The sequence below is a fragment of the Heterocephalus glaber genome, unplaced genomic scaffold (assembly GCF_053883595.1).
Source record: "Heterocephalus glaber isolate CG9 unplaced genomic scaffold, H.glaber_assembly_v1.0 deba00001578, whole genome shotgun sequence".
NCBI classification, from domain to species: Eukaryota; Metazoa; Chordata; class Mammalia; order Rodentia; family Bathyergidae; genus Heterocephalus; species Heterocephalus glaber.
Genome location: NW_028258359.1, coordinates 251,803 through 277,067, shown reverse-complemented (window position 1 = coordinate 277,067; position 25,265 = coordinate 251,803). Strand labels below are relative to the sequence as shown.

The following is a 25,265-nucleotide window of genomic DNA, read 5'->3' as shown; positions in this document are numbered from 1 at the left end:
CTCATCAGCATTTGTTGTTCGATTTCTTTTTTGTTGTTGTTGTTGCTCGATTTCTTGATGATAGCTATTCTTTCTGGAGTAAGATGAAATCTGAGTGTTGTTTTACTTTGCATTTCTCTAATGGCCATAGATATTGTACTATTTTTCGTGTATTTATTGGCCATTTGTACTTCTGAGACGTGTTCATTTCTGTTGCCTATTTTTGATTGAGTCTTTTATTTTGGGGGATCTATTTTTTTGGAGTTCTTTATATGTTTCTCCATCTGAGCAATAGCTATGCTGTCACAATTTCTGAGGCCTAGCAATCCAGTCTCTATTCCTCATCTGTGGGTCCTTTATAAGGAATAGGAAGCTCCGAGGTAAACCCCAGGTAGCTATCATCAGCACACCTGTAGGTGCCACTGCCCCATCTCAACCAGTGGGACAACATTCTAGACAAATTCTAGCCAACACAGACTTCAAGGAACTGTTGTAACCATTGTTCTTGCTCTTCCAAACAGGAGGGTATTCTTTCTCGGCCTTGATGATCCCACAGATTGCGTTCCCATGAGGTGGGGAGTGATGCGGCTTTCCCACTGTGCAGAGGGAGACATCACAGACTTCTATTTTCGGTCTTTTGTGTTGGTTCCTCATCTCCGCGGTCTCTTATGGTAGTGCCACTAGATAGTGTGACATTTAAGATGTTTAACAGTGGTGTCTCCTCCAGCCCAGGCTCTCCCTTGAATCTGACTTCTATTTCCAACTAAATTCCCATATACAAAAGCCCCACAGCCCTGCCATGCCAAGGAGGAGCTGCTCTATGGCTGCTCCTATAGTTGTCTGCATTTTAGCCCTTCCGTTCCTTAAGTGGTTGAAGACCAAATCTTTTCAATTTATGAAGGATTTATTGGGACTCAACCCCAGCATGAGGGGCATCTGTATGTTGCTATTAACTATTAACAAGCTGTCTCTTCTTAAGTGGTCAGGTAAAAAGCCTTTGCAACCCTTCAGGTAGAGCAATCACTAAGTTGTTCCTCGCAGAAAGTCTCTTTTCTCCCCCACTAGCACTACACGGGACCGAGTGACAAGGAGCTGACTCATGGGCTGGCTACTCAGAGGCAGAACCAGCCTGTGATCAGAATGCCAGGTAGCCCAGGTCAGCCTGTGTGATGATGGGGCCCAGGGGCACTGTGAACCAGTGGCACTGCTGGACAAATGATCACCTGACCCCAGAGTATTTGCCTAAAAGCAGATAAGAGAGATGAAAAGATGGCAGCCTTGACAGAGCTGAAGAGGAACAGCCAGAGTAATAAGGCATCTACACATACCTGGGAGTAACTGGTGCAGCCCCGAGCCCGAGCGCAGGATAAAGCACTCATCCTAACCCTCATCCCAGGGAAGTGTAAAAGTCCCAGACCTGCCTTTTGAAACCGTGTCATGGAAATTCCACCAAAACAGAGAACTGGAGTGAGGATTCCCCACCCACCCCACCTCAGCTTCGGCAATTACTAACATTTTATCACTCTTGTTTATTCTCTTTTTCCTCAGGTATTTTAGAGAAAATTTCAGATACCATGTTATTTCACTCTCACAGAACCCTAATCCTTTTAGGACTGTCAAATAATAAATACCCGGTGTTCATTACCAGAAAATCAGCAATGTTATTTTTAATACAGATGTGGTACAGAATGTTTAATTACAGCAGGGCAGTGATTCCAGTTAAATAAAATTAAAAATTTTTATTTCCCCAAATATAAAATTACTAAATTAATGTCTTAAAAGAAAATACAACATGGTGAAAGTTTTAAATCATACTCCCATTCACCACAGGATTTATGATTTACCAATCACAGATTCCACCGTTTTGGCAAAAGGATGAAATTTTTAACAGTTTATAAACCTAAAATAGCAAAGACTGTATACATCTCCATATTGCACTTTTCTTTATGTACAAGAATAAAATAGTAAAGTCAGGTGTATTGCATATACTAAGAACAGCACAAATTTGTCACAATTAAACTTAATGTGGAAGCAGATGTATTAAAAATGTAGAAATGTAATACATGTATATACAGAATGCTGAGACTGTATTAACAAACTGTATGTACATAGTGATATACTGTACTACTTTTCACTTTTTAGCACAGTTGTGTTTGTGAGTACAGGCCTTTGGTTCTAAACTGCTTGACTGGTTTTAAGCTCACATAGTTTCTTAAGCTTTCATATGTTTTCAATGCAAGGAATGAGTATAAAAGCACTAAATGTCCTCGTTCACTGGTACAAAAATTACAATGGTCAGTTCCCTTAGGTCATCCAAAACTAGTCACAAAAATAGTTCTTGTATTCACCCTGAATGTGCTACAGGGAAAAATAATATTTTCAAGATTTTCCAGCTTATCCCAGAGGCAGAACCCCACCCCGCTCAGTTTCAGTGCTGCTGTCCCTGCCACATTCATCCCAGAATACTTTTCTTCTTTAGGCCATTTATTTTAATACTACTCTGTAAGGAAGAATAAAACTCGACACAAGGAAAACTCTGAATATTGCTACTGACATTTAAAAAAATATGCACACCCTCTTCTAACTCTGGTAGAAAATTTGCTATGAAATATCACAGTCCTTATTCCCTTTCTCTCCCATTCCCCATGGCTTCTCCCAGTGCTCAGTCTCCCCAGTGATTAGCTTTAGAAATCATCCTGAGTTTGTAATGATGAAGTCCCTGCACATGGTCCATGAGGTGAAATCACACAACCGAGGCCGAGCTGGTCAACCCGTGAACCACTGTGCTTGTTGGAGTTCCACTGATGGCATTGAAGATGTGAAGGGAGTTCGGCAAAACGCTCGTCTTCTCCTCCAGGGGGCAGATCTCGGGGCACAGAAATATAATGTTACCAAAGCATAGGCCCCAAGCAAACATTTCTCAAAACAGTGTGCTTTGGGTAACATGCACAACCTGTCGTCCAGTGGTCACTCCATTACTAATGAACAATGGTGCACACAGACAGCTTGGCTCTGGCAGTTTGCAGGGAGGCTGTTTCAACTTATCTATTAAATAACTATTTTCAGGTCAAAATTGTTTGTTTTTTTTTTCCTCAGATCAAAATTGTAAGGAGAAGGTCAAACATGTTTTGTTTCCTTTACAAGTTAGTGAATGGAGAGTCTTCTAGACTCATCAGATCATAGGTAACTTGAGGTCTAGCTTACAACTTGATTGGGACATGATCTCGCCTTGCCCCTTGAAAAGGCCTTCTGAAATGAAAATGGACCATTGGTTTTTTTCCTGTCTCTTTTTCTAAGAGTCTTACAGATTTCCATCCTGGGTAAGGGACTGGTCACTCTCTGGCCCTGAACAAGTTATCTTTTCACAGCCAGTGTTGCTGGGAAGGAATCTGGTGTAGGACTTGATCACACAGAGGCTCTTCTGCAAACACGAAAAGTAACTATACAGTTCATAATCCTTTTTGTTTAAGGGTCCTAAGGGGTTTAATCGTCACTGTATTTGACATAATGCGAGGCTCCAAGTACAACAACTAGAGAGCAAATCACTGCAATTAATGTCCATGTAATCTGGGAGATTAATAGTCTCGGCCCAAGGGCTGGGGATTTAGCTCAGTGGAGCTGCTGCCTGCCTTGCAAGCCCAAGGTCCTGAGTTCAATCCCCGGTACCAAAAAAAAAAAAAAAAATAGTCTCAGCCCACAAATTCCTTCCAACTTCCATCTTTTCTAGCGCTGAATACTGATGCCTATTGATTAAGCTGTCCATTCTACAGGAATCTGGAGGTTCCATGAAAAAGACCTTAAGTTTTCTCCATAAATTTGTTCACATGGGACCCCTCTCTTTCTGCTTATTCACACATTCAGTCATTTCAATTTTTATTTATTTATTAAAAAAAATTGTTTTTGGTACTGGATATCAAACTCGGGTCCTTGCGCTTGCACAGCAGGCAGCAAAACCACTGAGCTAAATCCCCAGCCCTCATTTCAATTTTTAAATACTTTTTCAAATGTCCAGAAGAAGGTTGCTTTCCTTTGTATATGTACTGTCCAATGTCTGCTCAAATTCAATAATAATTTTATGTGAATCAATTTAGGTGACTTAGTTTATTATAAAATAAAATTTAAAAATGACATTACCATCCCATCTGAGCGTGTCAGCATGGAGGAGAAAAAAAGCAGTAAGTTAAAGCTTAAACATTGCAATGAATGGGGTTTCCTAACTAAATTGTCATGTGATAGGACAACTGACACAAAGGGCTTCCATTCCGCAAGACCAAAGGACCCTAATGAAGGAAACAGACAAGGCTCCTTATGTACGATCAAGGTGCTAATACTCATTATAAAGAGTAGGACAGTGACTCGGATGAATGTGGGTGATGCTGTTTGACATTCACTTTGTATGCTGGTCAGATGTCTTTTCGGATGACTCTGGGACCACACAGAAAATTCACATAGGAATTCATACAGAATTCATACAGACAAGAGGAATGAGATCAGGAAAGATAGCCACAATGAGAATGAACAAAAAATAAGTCACCATAAGGAATCCACTGGGGCATACAGGTCAGCTGTAAGTAGTCCCAAATAGAATGACTATTTTTAAACGACAAAAGACATTTGATGCTACAGATAATTCTATAAACTAGGCTGGCACACTTTGTTTTTTCAAAAGATTAAGTGTACAAAGAAAGTTGTAAGGACAGGTGCAGTTTCCCTTGGCTAGATGGGGTAGGACTGCCAAAGTTCATGAAATGCAGCACCTCTAAGGGCAGCAATGAGGTGGGTGCTGCTTTCCCTGGTTGTTTCTGATGATAAATGAGAAATCTGTCAGTTGTTCCCGAGGTAAGCTGGGGTGAGGTAGCAGGAGTGTGGCATGTCACATTTTCCTTTAGATAGGGAGATTCTGGCAGGATTATTGGACGGCTCAGCTTATAACAAGGTGCATCTGAGATCCCAATGAATCCACATTCCCCAGATCAGAAGAATTGCCAGTTGCCAGAGCCAGCATGGCACTTACCTGCTCACGCATGATTTCGGAAAGCTCCTTCGCCATTTCCCTGTAGTTGGCCTTCATTTCTTCCTGATACTCTAGCTGGTCTTCTTTAATCAGGCGTTCATTTACTGCCAAGGCTTGCCCACAAGCTTCCACAAATTGCCTAAAATGGGGCAAGAGAGGACATAAAGGCATGCAGAGGGAAAAGAGTGAGCCTAACTGTAGCATCTTTTTCCTGAATGAGCACAAAAAAGATCACAGGCTGCTTTACCTGAAAACTTCCTTTAGCAATTTCACTTTATTGTCAGGATATCTTTTTGTGTTCATGTCATCTAAGAAGGCTCGGGCATATGCTAGCGGGCCAGCATTGACCTAGATAAAGAGAAAAGACTCTAATTTATGTTAGAAAGAAAATTACCATGATCACTTATTCAGGTTTAGGTAGCATGCATCAAAGCTGCTATCTGAGTGGGATGATCATGGCTGTGTCTTCCATGAACTTATGACCCAGGTAAAACCGTGAAGAAAGCTTACACTGCGACATGTCAGGTGATTCTGTCATCTTGGGCACCATTGGCTCTTGTGATGATTATTCTCTTTACAGAAGATGGAATCAAGGCTTGGTAACTTAAATGCCTGCTCAAGTCTGAACATTCAAAGGCTAGATGGGACGAAGAATCTTCCAGGTACCCGAGAGAGCTCAGAGAAGGACTCACTGCATAATTTTTTTCTGAAAGGTCTTGTGGCCTTTGACAGAAAGGAGGCAGGGAAAGCTGCCTGGGTAAAGTTTTCATTGACAGTATGTGAGACTTGTGTAGTAGTGGCAAGAGAACTAAGCCACAAGAATTCACTCCAGATGTGGAGAGACGGAAGGGAATAAGCCATAGTGGTCAGAGGTGGGGCCTCTGGGATGGAACAACTAGCTACTCTCCTGTGATAACTGATTGTGTATGGGCAAGTCTTGGCATTAGGCTAGACATGTGTGTGAGAACCATGCTAACATGACAATGACCCAAATGGCTATCTAAAATGATATGAGATGGTCAATTTTTTTTCCAGTACTGGAAATTGAACCCAGGGGCAGTCTATCATTGAGCTACATGCACAGGGCACTTTTCTCAATTTTTTAAATTGGAGACAGAGTATTGCTAAGTTGCCCAGGATGGGCTTGAACTTGCAATCCTCCTGCCTCAGCCTCCCATAGTGCTGGGATTACAGGTGTGTGTCACCACTTGGCTGATAGTCAATTTTAAAAAGACACAAGAAAAAAAATAAATAAAAAGACACAAGAGAGGCCAGGGATTTAGCTGAGTGGTGCCAAACCTGCCTTGCAAGTGCAAGGTCCTGAGTTCGATCTCCGGTACTAAAAAAAAAAAAAAAAAGACACAAAGAGGAAAGTTAGTGAAAGTTAATAAGCCCTAAAATAAGAAGATCTTAGAGCGTAGTATCAAGATGCCACAAAGATAGCTCTGTCCTGTAAAGTAGCAATCCCAGTGTGCCTCTTGGTGCAAGAATTACAGAAATGCATAAATAAAATGACAGAGTTAACTTCCTGTGGCCCGAACTTTGTTGTTATCTGTGTGGGCACAAGTATACACTTAATCTCTTTACTTCAATATGAAACTCTTTGTTTCTAAGATGACTGGGCATTTTATAAAATTCAAAGGTCACTGTCAAATGGCAGGGCATATTCTGCCTTTTAGAAATCTCAGCCTGCCTGGTTCCAACCTTATGGCACCCACATCCCTCCACTGGCTTTCGACAGGCTGGTGTTCCTAGGTCAACTTATTACTGTGGGCTCTAGCCAATTTTGGCACATAATCTTTCAGACTGGAAACATTTGTATGTACTTCTGTGGTCAATGATATTTACATAAATTTTAGGCAACAACTCATGGCTCTTTAACTGTGGATCTGGTAAAACATTGACAGAAACTGATTTAAGAAAATGAATAAAAGAAATCTGAATCTATATAGTATATCTACATGTAACTGTCATAAACACACTCTACTTGAAAGAGAAAAGAATACACCAACATGTGGTTGACTCACTTAAACACATTTAAAACTACAAGACAAGAGACACACTGGTCACTGGATGAAGGTGATTTAAAATTTTTCAATTACCTAGAAAATTTTATAAAAGTAAGATAACTTTTAAAAAGACCTCTTATTGAAATGTAATATATTAACAGAAAAAGAACATGTATCATAAATGTACAGCTTGAAAACTTTTGTTTGTTGTCTTTTTTTGAGACAGGGTCTTACTATATATTCCAGGCTGGCCTTGAACTTATGGCAATCCTCCTGTCTCAGCCTCCCGAGTGCTAGGATCACAGGTGTGTGCTTACTTGATGACTTCTATAGTTTGAAAATATTGTAAATCAGAACCTAGATCAAGATGAATTTTTCAATAAATGGTGTATGCACTGGATGGCCATATGGAAAAGTATATCATGATCTTTATCCTACATCACATATTGAACTCATTTCCAGATGGAGTGCAAATCTGAGTGTGAATGCTGAACAAAAGAGGAAAAACTCAGGGAAACATTTTGAACTCTAAGAATAGAGGCACAGATTTCTTAAAATGGACACAAGAAATGCTACCAGGAAAGGAAAAATGAAGACTTTCCACTAATCAAAATACCACTAAGAGTGAAACTTAAGGTATTTCTTCAGATATAATTTTCTTCCCCCCACCCCCATTAAATTTATTGGTACATTTTAGGTGTAAAATACATTTACATACATCATTGGGATCTTGTACCACTACATGAGTATCTTGGTTCTTATCAGATATAATTTTCATAGAAACCAGAAACCAACAGTTTTACAGGAAAAACCTATAACTGTGCACCCCTTTTATATTTAAGAGTCTTAATGTTTCAAACTAGGAACTCAGCATTCCCCCAATTACTGAAAAGTCATTAATGAAAAGTCCCCCAATTACTGAAAAGTGGAGAGGGGTCTCTTGTCCCCAGTAGACAGCTCAGTGAGGAGGACAGGTCATAGGTAAGGTTGGGAGGAGGCTGTAAGGCTACCATTCTGTCTGATGCTGGAGAAGTTAAACAGACCCTGGGGAAGGTAATGGGGATTGTCTGGCAAACCAGGGTGCTGACCTCGACCTTGCTGGCATGGGGACTTGTGATCTCCAGGCACAGGAAGTTTTCCCTCTCTGCCCTCGCACTGCCCCCCCCCCCCCGGCTCACCTGCACACTCACGCTGCCCTGGAGTTTCAGCTGCAGTTTGATCATGTCCACTTCAGTCGAGGAGCAGAGCTGCCGGAGCTCGGCCACCTTCTTACTCATCTCGTCGATGGCCACTTCAATGGGGTTTAGGTCGGTGTGATGCTGGTACATGACGGGGATCCGCTTTTTCACGTAAGGGAAGCAGTGTATTGCTGCAGAGGAATGAGGCCCAGAATTACTTCACAGCTCACTTGATCTTCACTACTGCTGAGGTAGAAATAATTACTGTTCCTATTTTACAGACAAGGAACCCAAAGCTTGCCAAAGACACCGACTGTGGAACTGGAATATTGTCTTCCTTTCTAACGAAACATGTTTAAAGACAAGTTGTACCATAAAGCCAGGAGAGTTGCTATCCCTTTAATGTGAGAAGTGTGTCTTTGAAAAAAATCATTTCATCATTCTTTGCTCAATTTTTTCATTCATAAATATCCTATCGTTCTTGGAAGTTGTGAGATCTGAATGAGTGATCTGGCACAAGATGGCTTTGACAACAGAAAAAAGATTAAGCAATTTCTCTTTTCTCCAAAGAGAAGACTTGAAAAACCAATGAAAATAAAATACAAGAATATATTTCCAAGCAAAGAATTTCTGAACCAAAAATTAAAACTGTTGGAACTGCATTAAAAGGTATTTTGAAACCCACAGTAGTGGGTTTCTTGTTTCTTTATATAGTATATGAATACCTGTAATAGTCTCATTTAATATACATATGCTACCAACATGTACTTATGCACTTAAAAAGATATTTTTTAACAAGCAAAAGTAAGATGAGAAGGGCTGGGGATTTAGCTCAGTGGTTTTGCCACCTGCTGCGCAAGCGCAAGGACCCGAGTTCGGTCCCCGCTACCAAAAAAAAAAAAGTAAGATGAGAGTGGGTATGTTCAAAATTTTTACTTTTAGTAAAATTGTGGTAGGGGAAGAGTTTATTCAAGAAGGACTGATCACAAAATGGGAAATAGGGTCAGCTCCCATAAAACAGTTCTGACGGACCCAGCCATGTCTGGACAAAGCTGGAAAAAATGTGCAACCCAAGGAACCTCCTTGGGTTCATATTTACAGGCTTTTTATTTTCAAAGTATTTTATCAGCTGAAGGTCAAGGGTTCCTGTCTCTTGTTTGTGTCCTTGTGGATACAGTTTTTAAGTGAAAGTTTTAGAACTGATAAATCTTCTTTGAATAAAGGTTCCTTTTATAGTGTAACAACAATCAGGAAGCTATTCGAACCAGGGTTGTCTTCTGATTGTATAACTGATGCTCCATTTAGAGCAGAGCTACTACATTCCCATTTGTAAATGAAAAAGCACCCAGAGGAATGTTTCATGAGGCCAACAGTCATGTTGCAACACATACAATCAGTGTCAAGAGTATATTTGAGGGCTGGGGATTTAGCTCAGTGGTTTCAATGCCTGCTACGCAAGCGCAAGGACCCGAGTTCGATCCCCGGTACCAAAAAAAAGAGTATATTTGAGAGCCAAGGTGTGGTAACACTATTATTTCAGAAAACAAACAAACAAACAAAAACAATTCCAAAGGTAATGCTTGTGAGGGGTCCATAGATCACACCGATTACACTGATTGTGAAGGTCCTGAATCACTACTTGGGACAGGAATTGGACACTTTGAGAGGAGGAAAGGAACAGTAATACTGCTCAGCTCCTGTGATCTAGATCCCACCCCCAGCTACAGCTGTCTCCCTATCCCCGCCTTTCTTGCTGGCCTCACATCCACTCCTCTACCTCAGGCTCCTGGGAGTCAGCTAGGCGAACCTTTTCACTCTCTGAAAGCTTGGCGCATGGGCATCCCAGCCACTCTTCACCTTTGAAGTCTTAACTCAAGTGCTACTTCCTCAGTCCGGCCTACCTTGGCCACCCTATTTGGCACAACCCTCCCCATAACTTCATATTCCCTCTTCCTTTGATTTTGTCCAGAACATGGACTGTGTCTGACCAAGGTTTATTTGCTCCTTATGTTGACTGTCATCTATCTCCTCATGTTGGAATGGAAGCTGCTTAAGGCCACAGATCTGCTCTGTGATTAGGCCAGGTGGCAGAGGCTCAACATGTACTGTTGAGTGAAGGAATGTATTACTGCTCCAAAGACTACAGAGGAGAGCCCTCGGCAGTAGACCCTCAGGTGGCTGATGCAGAAAGCTACTATGTTAATGGTGAGGGCCTGCAGGAGTAATCTTTGGCCCTGTAGGAAAGAAGAGGAGGAAGACACAGTAGGTAAGTGTGACTGTATGAAGTGCTTACAGTGAACAGGAGCTGGAGAGCAGGCAGACATTTCCAGCCTGAGTGGGAGTCTGAGCTTGGTGCAGAAGACTTTGGAGCAGTGATTAGGAAGAAACTCCTTGGGAGAAGTCCCAGGAAAAAAGGAAAGGTGGGATCAAGTTGCAAGGCAGGGGCAGATTCAGAAACTTCCACCTAAGGAGGCTAGGGTGATCATAAGGCTTTCAAAGGATGGCATGAGTGTAGTCACCTGACTGGGAACTATCCAGGGGGCTGTACCTTTGCTGGGTGCAGAGGGCAGGGAAGACCCCTACACTTACCAGGCCAAAGGATAGGTTTGCAAGAACACAATGGATCATGAAACGAGGGGATTAATAACTTAAGGGAACTCTCAAGTCAAAGGTCCTTGTGTATCTTTAAAAGCTGACCTAGAGCAGTGATGGCGAACCTTTTAGAGACTGAGTGACCAAACTGCAACCCCAAACCCACTTATTTATCACAAAGTACCAACACTGCAATTAAACCTGAATACTGAGATTTTATTTAGAAAAAAAATCATACATTAACATCTTCTGTCTTAAAAGAAAAACAATAACATGCGTGCCATAGGTTCACCACCACTGACATAGAGATTACCTATTTTCAGTGGTATTTTTATTACCTTTTCTCTAAATCTTACTCTGCCTAGCAATATCCTATCTTTTTGATACTTTGAGATATTTTAGGACAAAAACTGAATGTGTATATGTGTGTGTGTGCTGGTGTGCATGTGAGCTTTGTTGTACTATAATCCACTTTTACTCATCATTAACCCCCAAAGGAAGAGTTCAATAGTAGGTGAGATCTACCAAAATAAAGTACATTCTTTTTCCTCCTGATTACAATTTACGAAGTTATTTAATACAGTGAGATGAATGTTACAGGAAATGAAGGTACAGAGAGGTTCAGGGACCTGCCCAAGTTCACACAGTGGGGTGGTGACCAGTCTGACCCTCAGGCCAGGCTCCCTTCTGCCTCTGCTTTCCTAGGCCCAAAGGTGTGGAAAGTGTTTATTTCCTGAGCCAAAGAGGCTTGTGCCTGCTTTTCTCTGCTGTGTAGTTACTCTTTGTCCAGAGTTTTGGCAGACAGAGAGTTTTGCTTGCATCCTTTATCTAATCTGTAATAGTTCTGTATCAAATGTAAACTGTAACCCTGAAGCATATTTGTCCAGGGAAAACACCCTCTGCTAGGAATCAGTGTTCTGTTTCAACAATAACCATGATAAAACATCCTGACCTTGACCCAGCAGTAAACTAGTGTTTTTGTAAAGCAGCAGCTCTCAAATGTAAGCTTGGGTCAGAATCCCCCTGCCCCTCAACGTACCCCAGGGTTTGCTGAATATAAACACACAGCTTGGCCTCATCCCTGCAGTTTCTGATTCAGCAGATTTGGGTTGGGATCTGGGAATCTGCATTTCTAATAAGTTCCCAAGGGCTGCTTATACTGCTGATACGATAGCCAATCTGACTCCATCTTGTGCCTCAATGCCATTTTGTACCTGTGCTTGAACAAAGTGCTTGCACATGAACAAAGCATCCAAAACCCCCACATCCTACTTGGCAGTAAACTTGCTACAGTTTCAGGCTGTTTTGTAGCTCACCTAGTGTGTGTGAAACTTCCTTGTCCCCCTCACTAACCTGGCATGGTTCTGCTTCTGTAAGATTCCGGTTGCTCTCCCCTGAGCCCTCCCCAACAGAAAGCATGATTTAAAAGGAGAAATCAAACTGCTTCTCATTGTCCAGGAAACTTTCTGGGGGCTAGCCCCCCTCAGCTGCTGGCTATAATAAATGGGCTCAAATCTGGCACCGAGTGTGGTGCATCTCTATTGTCGGAACTAACTCATCCACAACACTGAAATGGAACCACCCTTTGATAACCACTGATTTAAAGAATCAAAAGTGAGGTCTGAAAAGCACTGTACAAATAAACACTGAAAGCTGGAAATTTTCCTTCAATATCCCATCTAGAAATACAGTTACCTTACTTAGTGAGACTCTGCAGAGAGGTGTGCCTAGAAAAACAGTGTATTTACATATGGGGAGAGGTTACCATTTATGTGGACAGTATTGTTTGTGGTTTCCATGTTGTCTTATTCTAAAAACAGGAGTAGGGACACTTTAGGAACATAGAGGGTTTTTTTGGTACCGGGGATCGAACTCATGACCTTATACTTTTGAGGTACATGCAGTGCCACTGAGCTAAATCCTTGGCTAAATCCAGGAATATAGAGGGGTTTTTTCTGTTTTTTGTTTTTTTTTAAATATGTAAAGCTTCACGAATTCGCGTGTTATCCTTGCAAAGGGGCCATGCTAATCTTCTCTGTATCATTCCAATTTTAGTATATGTGCTGCCGAAGTGAGCACTTGTTTTTGTTTTTTAATTTACCTCATTTCTTATGCAGGGAGGGTGGAAAAATTACTTATAATGCTGTCCTGAGGTTTCTTTCTTTCTTCTTTTTTTTTAAATATAATGGCCCATATTATTATTCTGGTAACAGCTTTACTGAAATGTAAATCACACATCATACAATTCACTCACTTAAAGTGAGAGCTGAGAAGCACCTGAACTGTGGCAGATCACCATGCATAAGCAGGACTTCCACTGCTCCACAAATGGGAACCAGCCTCTAGGGAGGCAGTGCGTGCTTTCCTGTTCTACTTAAATAAGGCTTTTCTTGGGGAAATGGGCCCAAATGATGGCTATGGTCATGCCTGGCATTCTGAACTGGCCTCCCACTGACTTTTTGTGGCCAAGAAAGAATTTGTTTTAGGTTACCCCAATTATGTTGTTGAATCTCATCTAAGAACAGACCAAGCTTCCCCAAAGAATGTAAAAATCACCCCCAAGGTGACTCTACATTTGTCAGGAACCTGGAAATGCTTCAAACCACATTTGCAAGAATGAGTTAAACAGTGAATTGTTGAACAGTGCCGAAGAGGTCAATTAAAACAGCTGAAAAGGTGGCTTTGGAATAGAGTGAGCTTCCTGATTCCGGGGTATTCAAGATGAAGCTGGGCAGCCAGTGCCAGCCACCAGGTGGAAGGCACCCAGCCACATGTCCCATTTATTCCAGCCTAAAATTACTGAGTAGGTCCATGCAGTACTGGCTGGTGAGGGCAGTACTGGCTGGTGAGAGAGACAAGGTCTGAGTGTGGCTTCTTGACCTGGGGACCCTGGCCTGGAGGGGGCTCCATGTGGGTTTCAAAAGGGGTATGTATTAGGTCACTGGGCTGCATGCAAAAGGTAAGGGCCTTTTCCTCAGACTCTTAAGAAGGGTAAAAGTGACCTCAACATTGGTTATGAACTTCTGGCCTGAAGGAAGAAAATGTAAACAGACAAGTGGAACAATGTCACGAGTATTTAAAATTATTGAAATTGAAATGGGTGTGCAGGAAGCTGACTAAGGTAACTGCTGGCCTTTCCAAGTCGTGAAGCTTTGGAGAGCTCTGCACCTCTCTAACAGAGAGCTGTGTGTCTTGGTGTAGGGGTGGGAAACCATACCTGTCAGGATGGTGCGCCGTTTGCACTGCTCTTCGACCCCACCCTGTCTTTTCCCTGTCTGGGTAAAGGGCATCTCGAACATGAAGCGGCGAATATTATGTGATCTTTCAAACTCTGTTTTCCTTTCTTGCAATTCTTTTTCATCAAAGAACGGGATCACATGAGTCACCTGGATATAGGCACACTTGGAGTCCAGATCCTTAGGGTTGACCTTTAAATAGATAAGTGAGATTGAAGATTGGTGCTTCTTAAAGGAATCTCTCAAACTCAGCCTAAGCTGTATTTTCCAACTTTTAATTAGCTAACATTTTTGGAAAATTCAGAAAAGTTAGAAAAGTAATATAAGAAGCTCTGACAGGGCTGGGGATTTAGCTCAGTGGTTTCGCCGCTTGCTGCGCAAGCCCAAGGACCCAAGTTCGAACCCCGGTACCAAAAAAAAAAAAAAAAAAAAAAAAAAAAGCAGCAGTGACATACCCTTCACTTGGATCAATGATTGCTAACATTTTGCTATATTTGTTTGAAATACACACATATATGCACATAACACACAGATGTATACCATCATGACATTTAGCCAGTTTTTCCTAAAAATGAGAACATTCTCCTCTATAACCACAATGTATTATCACATATCTAACAACAACACTAGTTCTCTAATAGTACCCAATATTCAGTCTACATTGAAATTTCCTCAGGTGTCCAGAATGTTATTTTTGGATTTTTTTTGGTACCGGGAATTGAACTCAGTCCTTGCGCTTGCGAGGCAGGCGGCGGAACCACTGAGCTAAATCCTCGGCCCCCAGAATGTTATTTTAAGCTATTTGTTTTGAACCAGACCCTAAACAATGATCACAAGTTATATTTAGTTGTCTTTTATTCTTGGTTAGTCTGGTACCCCCCACTCTTTTTCACAACACTGAATGTTTTGTAATAACCCTGCTAGTTTTGTTCTTCAGTGATCTCCAGTCTATATTTCTGATTGTTTCCTAAAATGCATTTTAATATATTTGGCTTAGAAAAATGTTTATTTTAGGAATAATGATCAAGAGTTAGGTCCCCAGGGTGAGGGATTTAGCTCAGTGGCATTGTGTCTGCCTCACAAGTGCAAGGTCCTGAGTTTGATCTCTGGAACCAAAAAAAAGTGTTAGGTCTCCAAATTATTGTTAATCTGGAGACAGATCAGATTAGATGAAAATAATTGCAGTAGGGCCAAGGATTTAGCTCAGTGGTTTCACCGCCTGTTGCACAAGCGCAAGGACCAGAGTTTGATCCCCGGTACCAAAAAAAAAAAAAAAAAAGAAAGAAAATAATTGTAGATTAATTTAATATAGGTAGAGATTAATGTAAGAGTAATTTAATGCTAAGTTTGACTCCTGATGAACTCAGCACACAAACACTCTTAAACCTACATGAAGAATAGGAAGTTCTCTCATTTCCGTGACATGAGAGAAAATTAAACACAGGCATTTTCCATAGAGAACCAAAAACTATTAGGGAGATAGATCACTTTTGCACATCTTAATATTACTTAACCTTTGCGAGCAATACAAATGGACAAGGAAGAAATTACTGAGCAGAGAACTGGGAAGACTGTCTTGGCTTAAGTGCAAGCAAATCAATGAAAACAGGATGTTTTCATGGATTTCCTAACAGAGATGCTTGTGAAGAAAAATAAAAAATAGATGTGAAAACGCTTTTAAGTTTAGAAGGTAAGAAAATACATAAACTCCTAGGAAGTCATTTGTATTTTATAAAAAGTCACCTGGCCAACCATTATAACTGTGTTTGAACCTACTAACTTGACTTCCATTAGCAGAAACAATTTAAAGGTGGTGAGAATACAGCCTTCTTGTCTGATTTTCAGTGATATTTCCCTATTTTCTCTTTTTTTTTTCTTTTCCGAGTACTGGGGATTGCATCTGGGTCCTTTGTACTGAGCTACATCTCCAGCTCCTTTTATTTTTATTTTTTAATTTTTTTTTTTGGTACCGAGGATTGAACTCGGGACCTTGAGCTTGTGAAGCAGGCGTGGTGCCACTGAGCTAAATCCCCAGGCCACCTTTCATTTTTATTTTTAATTTCAAAATAGGGTCTTGCTAAGTTTCTCAGGCTAGGCTCTAACTTTCAATCCTCCTGCCTCAGCCTCCCAAAGTGCTGGGAGTATAGGTGTGTGCTGCCAGGCCTGGCATTTCTTTACTCTTCATGTTCAAAGCTGTCTGCATGTACCAGCAGCAGGAATGGGCATCAGTGTTTGTTGGAGGACAGGATCCTGTAACTCAACTGTATATTAAGGACCACATAGTAAAAGGTGAAGAATGATTGAGAACCTGGATAAATGGTATAACATGAAAGCCACCAGGTGAGCCAAACAAATGTTTTGGTTTTAGAGAAAATGGCAAACTGGATTTTGGTTTATGGAGTAAGCGAGTGTTAATAAAACTGCGCTGACATTTCCAGTTAAGGTGTACTATTGTTCTCTTTTCCTTTGTGAACTCTGTGAAGGGCCCAGGAAGAACAGGGGACAGTAGCAGATGAGGGACTGTAATGAATTCTTGGAACACAGGCGCATGGAGAGTGGCACCTAACTCAGGGGAGTGGACAGAGTGCTAACCTATGATCTCAAGGGTGGGTACTGCACAGAAGTCAGTGCACCCTTACAAACCCGCAGAGGACCAGCACTTGTAGCCCCTAGATTTAGGATGATCATGTGGGGTGGAAAAACAGGCTACTGGTCCACAGTTGGCAAGTGGAATTGGTAACTCCGGGTTCTCTTTCCTAATCTCTCCTCCAACAGGGAGCAGAGGTTGTCCTCTGGAGAAACTGATCTGGAAAAACTTGAAGTAGGTCCATTAGTCTCAGCAGAAAGCAAGGACAACCTACCGGCAGAACAATGAGGGTAAGTAAGAGGCTAGGCCAAATGTGAGGCCTTTTCCTCCTCTCCTCTGTTGCTTCCACAGCCCAGGAGTCAGATATTTACTCTCTGCCTTTCTTGTCCCCTGCTGGCTCTCTATCTATCCACCTGGTAAGGAGATGGAGGGCATTTGGAGAAAATGAGTGGCCCCAAGGAAACAGATCCCAGACGCTATGGACACTCAGGGAAAGCTCAAGAAGGAAAAGGAATTATGGACCACTCCAAAATGGTGCCCTTAGAGGTAGAGAGCTGAGGAGTAGAGAATTTTTAGTGCACAGAACAGGAGTGCTCTCTCTCCCTCAGATCTGGGAAGCAGTGGGACACCCAGCTCCCTGGGGATGTTTTAAACAGACACAAAACTACCCAGGACAACTGTGCAGATTCACGCAGAATCATCATGAGAGCCAATAACGGAGAAAAGCTGCCTAAACACAAAGTGGACCTCATTCCTACAGTCGTGCTTTCTACTGAGTTCATTCTTGGTCTGTCCATCTGTCCATACATCCAACCACCAGTGACAAACAGTCAAATCACGTGTGCTGTGTCAAGTGCCAAGAGAAAAGGGCAGTGAAGAATAGAACCTCGGACTCTACTCTTTTAGAGTACCTAAGTACCAGGACTAAAAATAGTATAGTATATCCCTTCAGATGTTAATTATTTATAAAAATTAAGCAATGAAGATATGTTTAATGTCAGATATGCAATGGAAAGCATAAAAAGGTACTAAGAGGAAAAAAATATACTGCCACTCAGGGCCAACTGTCCTTAAATTTTTTCTGAGATTTCTTTACTATACACATGTATGAATATACAATATATTACCAATCATATGTAACCAATCAAAACAATAGGCAATTGCTATGAAACTTATCCAAACTTGGTCATACCTTGCCAGAATCCTGTATCATTTTGACATTTTCAGAACCAAATTTATCTGAATAAAGTTTAAGGAGTCGCTGAGAAATTTCTGACAGAGGTGTGAGTTTGGGTTCTTTGTAAATATATTCCTTTCCATCTTCATCTTCAAAAAACCCCTGTGATGTAAAGCACAATTAAAGTTGTCCTTGAATATAAGCCCCAGGCTTAATACCCAGGAAGAGCTCTTTTGTTATGGGGAGGGGGACAGGGGAAGAAAAGGAATGCTTCTAAAATAAAATCCTACTTAAATAGGCTGTCCAAAAGGAAGGTAATAATATGGGTCTGAGTGCAAAGGTAAAGGACAAACATAAAATTGCAAACTTATTCAAGAATGCTGTCATTAAGTGTTGAGCAAAATGAAAGATCTGGGATTCAAGATTGTGTCCTCTCAGTGATTTCTAATGATGGGAAGTCAAGCCTGTTTCACATTCCCAGGAAGCAGAAGTCACTAAACACTGACCAGCCAGCCGCCTGCTAAAGGCAGGCCTCAGAAGTGCACATGCATTCTTCTCCTGACCACTGTCATTTGCACAGCATGAATAGAAGAAGCATTCTGGTCTGGAGTAGGAGTATCAAAAGTTACATGAAGTTTGAGAAAATTCTATTTTGCTTTACTGATGAGGAAAAATTAGTATTAGAGGCCAGTAGCACAATATCAGAAAATATTTTCATTATTACTAGTAATTATTTGTTTTAGCACCAATTATGTTTGACTATAAGGCTTAAGATTGCATGGGAAGTGAAAAAGGTTGCAAATTTAAAAGTCCAGATTGGGGTTAATATTTGAAGTAAAAATTTTAAAACGCTTCTCATTTAAAATAAAAGACAGAAAATAGTGCAAAGACACAATATATAAAAAAAAAAGGGCAGGCTACCATGAAACAAAAAAAATCCACATCAATTAGGAGTTTAGATGCAGTACTTTCACTAAATTACTTGCTTTGTAAGCATTTACTGTAATTACCTCCACATCTGTTTCACTGTCAGTAAACTGGTAATGCTATAAAGTCATAAAAGACAATAACAGAATAAAGTGAAGGTTACATAATACTCATAGAAATCCACACACCCTAAATAAATGGATTACAATTTATACACTTTAATGTTAGAGACTTGAAGGTTAAAATTTAAGTTAAATTAAACCCTCTAATATAGGGTTTCTGAAATATTACAATGGTAAATATGCTTGTGGAGATATTATATTGCAAAAGATAAAGATGCAAAGGCACAAAGAAAACCATAAAGTCTTAATTTTGGTTTAAAACATGCAGTATAGATGTATAAAGTAATGGATGATTTATTTCTGTAAATGGAATGAAATGTTAATTTTTGGAGTTTGTAGTGACTAGACAGATATACATATAGACTTGAAACTTGCAAACCACACTGAAGTACCAAAGATGCCACTAAGAATGTTTATGGAGGAAGAACTTACCGCTGCCTTAAGAAAGTAATAAAGAAAAGACAGGAAGAAAGAAAAAAAAGCAGAAAGTTTACTACAGAGGAAGACAGGAACCATGCTAAATATGACAAATTCATCAAATCAGCATTTATAGAATACCATAAGTTTATAAGATATAACTTTATAGTGTTAAATATTTTAAAAAGGACTTGGAATAATGTATAGAATGGAGGAGAGTCTCACCTGTCCAAAGAAAGCCACCCGGAAGTAGGTCCCCAGGAGCCTTCGGCCTGAGTGCATGACCTCAGTTACTTTGCTGTAGGCCCGGTGCAGCGTGTCATATAGATGGGCTAGCCTCTGGAAAACAAAATAGAACCCATTTCTTCCCACTGCAAATAGCAGAATCATTTTACAGTAACGATTAACATGAAAATTCCTTGAGCTTGAGTAAAAAAATAAAAATCAAGATTATATTTTGACCATATAACTTGCACTGATCATTTATGAACTGTAATGTTTCCTATTCTATTTTGAAGGTAACATGAAATGTCTGAGAAAGTCCTCTGAGGCCATTTTCAGTCTGCTTTTCCTACTCATCTGATATGCTAAGAGCAACTGGTCAACCTCCCCTGCCTGGGAAGGATGAAGGACTACCATACTCCTATGAAGCAGATTATGGAAGAGTCTGAGAAAAAGAGTACCTGGTGATTACAAAATTCTGTTCATGGCAACCTTTCAAAAGTAGAGTGCTGGGGTGGAAATCCTTGTAGTTCAGGATGTGGAATTCTGCACAGAGGTGAGAGCCAGGTATGTTTTGATGCCTCACGGCTCTTCAGAGGTGGTTACTGGTGACCACCTTCCGCATTATACGGAGGGTCAGAGACCATTTGATCATCACTGAACCAAAGCCTGCTTGCTCTCTTTGTACAGAGTAGGTCTGGGGGTATGTCACATCATTGTTCTCAAACAGAAAAAGACAAAAAGCCAGATACCTCAAAATCTCTGCGTTTCTCATAGATGGGGATGATGAGTTTATAGATGTCAGCAATGAGCTCATAGCGCTCTGCCTTCCAGAGTCCATCCGCACACTGCTCAAGAAGCTCCATCAACACATCCTGATCAAAGAGAAAGGTCATCAGCCAGAGAAGAGGTTATGGGGAGCTTGACACTGTATTCCTTTGGAAGGAGTAATTATTCAAACTGCTGGGGGAAATTTCAAAGTAGACAGCATTTTCAAACACTATTTATGTGCTTGGGACAACACATCACGTTTTTTTTAGGAAGTTGTTTTTCCAATCATGTTTATGTGCATAAATGGGAAAGGGGCCACACTGTATGACTGTGCATTAGTAACCTGCATGGAAAACCTGACATTGATAGATTCACACAGCCTCTGTTTCTGCTCTTAGTTATTTTTCTTTTTTTTTGGTACCAGGGATTGAACTTGGGTCCTTGCACTTGTCTTAGTTATCTTTTTTTTTTTTTTTTTTAAGTACCGGGGATCAAACTCGGGTCCTTGCGCTTGCGCAGCAGGCGGCGAAACCACTGAGCTAAATCCCTGGCCCTCTTAGTTCTTTTTAAAAATATAATTTAGAAATTTCTTTTTCCTTTCTAAGGAAATAATGACAATGCCAAGACATGGAGAGTTACTAAACATGACTTCAACCCCAAGTAAATATCTTAAAGGAACTTAGTGATGGAATGTGGTGGGTACTATGCCTGCCTCACCAACACCGACTCCTCTCTCCCTTGGAAACTGCTTGCCATTGAAACTTGCATGGTCACTCTTCTTAGAGCCAGGGACTTTGGAGGAAGGTAACATTACCCATGGCTCAAGAATTGGGACATATGGCTCAGATGTATACTAATTAGCAGGAACCTATTTCCCAGCCACAGCCACTGCTTCATCATGGGTGGGCATGTGGCCTAAGCAGGCCAACTGGGGTCAGTTTCAGGACCCCAGTTTGGAATTCTACAACAAATGCTGCCTCCAGAGAGGACACAAAAGAGGCAGGATGGAGCCTGACTGGAGCTAGCATTCATCTCATGGCCATGGAAATGGTCTGTTAGTCTTAGTTACAGAGTAAAGAGTCCCTTTCTGCCTTGGCAAGGTAACTATCTTTTTAAAAAAAATTTTTTTGGTACCGGGGATCGAACTCAGATCCTTGCGCTTTCGAGGCAGGCAGTGGAACCACTGAGCTAATAACTCCCCGGCCCTGCAAGGTAACTAACAATGCTAACTTTTATTATTTGAATGATGTCAATCTATCCATGGAATTTCCTAGTGGGATCCAATACTCGATCTTCACTGTTTAAGCCCATTTAAGTAGGGTTTTATTATTAATGTCAAATAAAATTTAATGTGCATGTCTATTATTTGAATAGCTTTGGCAATGTGTCTATTTAAATCTTTTGCTCTTTTTTATTGGGTTATTTTCTTACTGGATTTTGAGAGTTCTTCATATATTTTGTATAAAAATCTTTTTCTAGTTACATGATTTGTCTCTGAATTTTAATACTGCCTTGAAGAGCAGAAGTTTTAAATTTTGATAAGCTCAATTTACCAAGTCTTTATTTTCTAGATTGTGTTTTATGGCACATCTAAGAAATATTTAACCCAAGTTAACAAAAATTTCTTTTTATGTTTTCTTCCAAAAGTTTTATAGTTTTTCATTTAGGACTACGATAAATTTTGAGTTATTTTTAAATAATGTATAAAAATTTTTCTTTTTTTTTGCTTTGCACACATATGCCCAATTGTTTCAATACTATTTGATGAAATACCATCTTTTCTCCACTGAATTGGCTTTGATCTTTGTCAAAAATCAACTGACCATATATGTGGGTCTGCCTCTAGACTTTAAATTTTGTTTCATTAATATGTATGTTTATCCTTGTGCCAAAACCACACTGTTGTGATTACTATCACAGCTTTATAGGAGGATTTCTCTATGGTGACACTATGATATTTTGAGGTAAATAACTTTTTGTAGGGGAAAGTCCTGAGCACTGTAGGTTATTTAACAACATCCTTGGTTTCTACCCATTAGATGGCAACTACAGTAACATCTTTCCCCTTGCCCCAAAGTCATGACAATAAAAACATGTTTCTAGACACTGTGAAATATATGCTGGGAGGAGGGGAGGTTGTGTGTGCCAAATCATTCCCAAATGAGAAACACTGCTTTAGTTTTGTAATTGGTTGACATGAATCTTTCAACCTTTTGGATAATCTAGTTCCTTTGCTTTTCCATATAAATTTTTGTGTCAGTTTGCCAATTTCTACCAGAACTCCATGAAGGGACAGCTTTGAATCTATAAATCAATTTAGGCAGAACAGGTACCTCTTCTACTCCATCAAATAATATCTTCTTTGCTTTCTTTCATTAGTGTTTTATAGTTTTTAGCAAACAGATCTATACAGACTTATGCTTATGCTTTCATGTATTTTGATGCTATTGTAAATTTAAAATTTTAAACTTTTTTATAAACTGGTTTGTTTGAATGAGACTGAAAGTCATTAGCATATTTACCTTCAGAAATTATATAAAATAATCTAATAATATAACAAAACCATAGAGTAAGAATCTCTAAATCTGAAGAAGGCTGATTGATTTTTGTTATTAATCTTATCTCCTACGCTCTTGCTCGCCCCCCCCCCCCCCTTTCAGTACTGAGGATTGAACTCAGGACCTTGAGCTTGCGAGGTGGGCATGGTGCCATTGAGCTAAATCCCCAGTCCTCCTATGTTCTTGTTAAACTAACTTATTAGTGGCTTCTTTTATAAATTCTTTTGGATTTTCTTTTGTCTCATGTGAATATAGACAGTTTAATTTCCCTTTCTTATCTTACTGCACTGAGTATAACTTCCAGCACATGTTAGATAGCAGTGATGAAGACACATTATCTTGTTTTGATCTGAATTTCAGGGGGGGAAGCATTTCGTCTTTCACCATTTAGTATGATGCTGGTTGTAGTTTTAATGGTAGATAATCTTTTTCAGGTTTAGGAAATTCCTTTCTATTCTTAGGGTTTTTTTTCAAATAAAAAATAGATGTTGAATCTTGTCAAATGCCTTCTCTGCATCTATTGAGATGGTCATATGACTTTAAAAGATATTTTCTGTAGATATGATGAATTATACTGATTTGTTTTCCACTGCTGAATGAATCACACATTCCTGGAATGAACCCTGTGTGGCCACAACACATTTCTCTTTTTATGTACTGCTAGCTAGATTCTGTTTGTTGAGTTTTACAGTTGCTTTCTAACATGGTTGTGCCTTTGTAAAACTATAAATGAACAGCACGCCTTGTGCTTTTCATTATTAGTCTAATATTTCATCACAGGCCTAATGTCTATAATTTAAAAGATCAAAGAAAATAAACATTTAAAAAGCAGCTATGAATCAATTTATCAGAAAATATTATCTATACAAGACCATTTAATCCCTATGTTGTATTTATCACACACAAATCATAAAACTGTCATTTGTGTGACTAAAGTTGGCACCAAAGCTTATGAAGTGGTAGGCCAGTTGTCTCACACTTTATTGCAGGTCTCATTAAAACCAGATGTGTACAAAACAAAACAAACCAAAAAAAACCCAGATGTACACAGCAACTATATCTGCTATAGACAAGGAAGAAATCAGGAAACTTTCTAACACCATCTCTTTTCCTGTGCATTTATATTATGAAGATGTGCACTTTTCTTACTTTTTTCAATTCTTCTCCAATGGACAAGCACTAAGACAACAAATTTTTAGCCTTTGTATGCTCCTCTGATTACAAAAAGCTAGATAGAAGAGCACAAAACTAAAAGTTGTACAATTTCAATGTCAGTATACTTACTCTTCTATGTTTGTAAAATGTATAGACTGTTATTATAGGTCTAACCTTAATTGGTGTTTGTGAAGATCAATAAAGATTTATGCATAAAATGCTCTAAAAACTGTAAATTCTGTATAGTATAGAATTATAGTGGTCAATTAAATAAACATCTTATTTCAATCATCACTTTCTACTTTGTACTTATTTAAAAAACCTTACATCCGGGGCTGGGGATTTAGCTCAGTGGTTTTGTTGCCTGCTGCGTAAGCACAAGGACCCAAGTTCGATCCCTGGCACCAAAAAAAAAAAAAAAAAACAACCTTATGTCTACTGGGCTACATAATATCCCATAGCACCACACACATACTGGGTAGTCAAGTATTTCCTGGGTGAATAAATCAACTTGCATTTTTCTTAGTAATATTAGCAATATTACTGGGTAGTATTGCTAATATTAATAATCAGGTATATTGTTAATATTGCTAAAAGGCAATTCTTTGCTATAGGGAAATGAACTAAGATTTCCTTTATCAAAGCCTTGTACTTCTTGAATATCTTAGGTCAAACACACTGGCCATTTTCTTTCTCAAGGGTACTATGGAATTGCCGTAATGTGGCAGAATTCTGAGAAGACCCCATTTCCCATGGGGATAAGAATACTGTACAATCAAAGTATTCTTCTGATAATAAAATAGGGCATGGAACTTTTCTCACTTTAAAACTATTCTTAAGTTTAAAGACTAATCATTTGGCCCCTTGGATTCCAACTACTAGGCTTTTTCAAAGATAAATGTAACTTTTGTGATAAATTAAAATTGGTCCCACCAGAACGCCATGGTTATGTTGTAGATGTAAATGTACAGTGATGAAGCCTTATTTATTGTGAATGGGAGGAAAGAGACCTAAAGTTTCTTAATTTCATGCTATAGCAGTTATAGTGTAATAAGAATCTGGAATAGTTTAATGGAATTTCCTAAAAATTTGAAATTTCTTTTCAAAGTTACACTCATGTATCATCACTACCATGTCACTGACTCAATCATTCATTAATTTCTTAATTTGTTCAAATATTTACCAAGCATCTACTATGCAAAAGATATTATGCTTACACTGGAGTTATAAAACCAAATCAGGTAAAATTAAATCTGTAATTTCTAAAAAGCACTTACTAGATTTTTATCAAATGTTAAGGGTGTATTTTGGAAGGCCTTAG

The 25,265-nt window shown here is 39.7% G+C and overlaps 1 protein-coding gene and 1 non-coding gene across 26 annotated transcripts in view; both read right to left on the bottom strand.

The window, feature by feature from the left end:
* Window positions 1-1,616: 1,616 nt before the first annotated feature.
* The window catches only part of Dock9 (dedicator of cytokinesis 9), a 239,728-nt gene continuing 216,079 nt past the window's right edge, over window positions 1,617-25,265 (bottom strand). For 17 of the 25 annotated variants that reach the window (XM_087193042.1, XM_087193052.1, XM_087193060.1 and 14 more), the window contains 9 exons: window positions 20,213-20,335; window positions 19,464-19,577; window positions 18,783-18,818; window positions 17,788-17,934; window positions 13,990-14,200; window positions 8,181-8,371; window positions 5,241-5,341; window positions 4,994-5,132; window positions 1,617-2,845 (listed from right to left, as the gene is read on the bottom strand). In XM_087193042.1, the coding sequence (XP_087049168.1) occupies window positions 2,723-2,845; window positions 4,994-5,132; window positions 5,241-5,341; window positions 8,181-8,371; window positions 13,990-14,200; window positions 17,788-17,934; window positions 18,783-18,818; window positions 19,464-19,577; window positions 20,213-20,335 (1,185 nt within the window). In that variant the 3' untranslated portion in view covers window positions 1,617-2,722. The remainder of the gene's footprint in view (window positions 2,846-4,993; window positions 5,133-5,240; window positions 5,342-8,180; window positions 8,372-13,989; window positions 14,201-17,787; window positions 17,935-18,782; window positions 18,819-19,463; window positions 19,578-20,212; window positions 20,336-25,265) is intronic. The other 8 variants (XM_087193049.1, XM_087193040.1, XM_087193051.1 and 5 more) reach the window with 1 other exon arrangement.
* LOC147823478 (U6 spliceosomal RNA) lies at window positions 12,745-12,851 on the bottom strand. Its single transcript, XR_015443764.1, has one exon. It is a non-coding gene; the product is annotated as a U6 spliceosomal RNA (small nuclear RNA).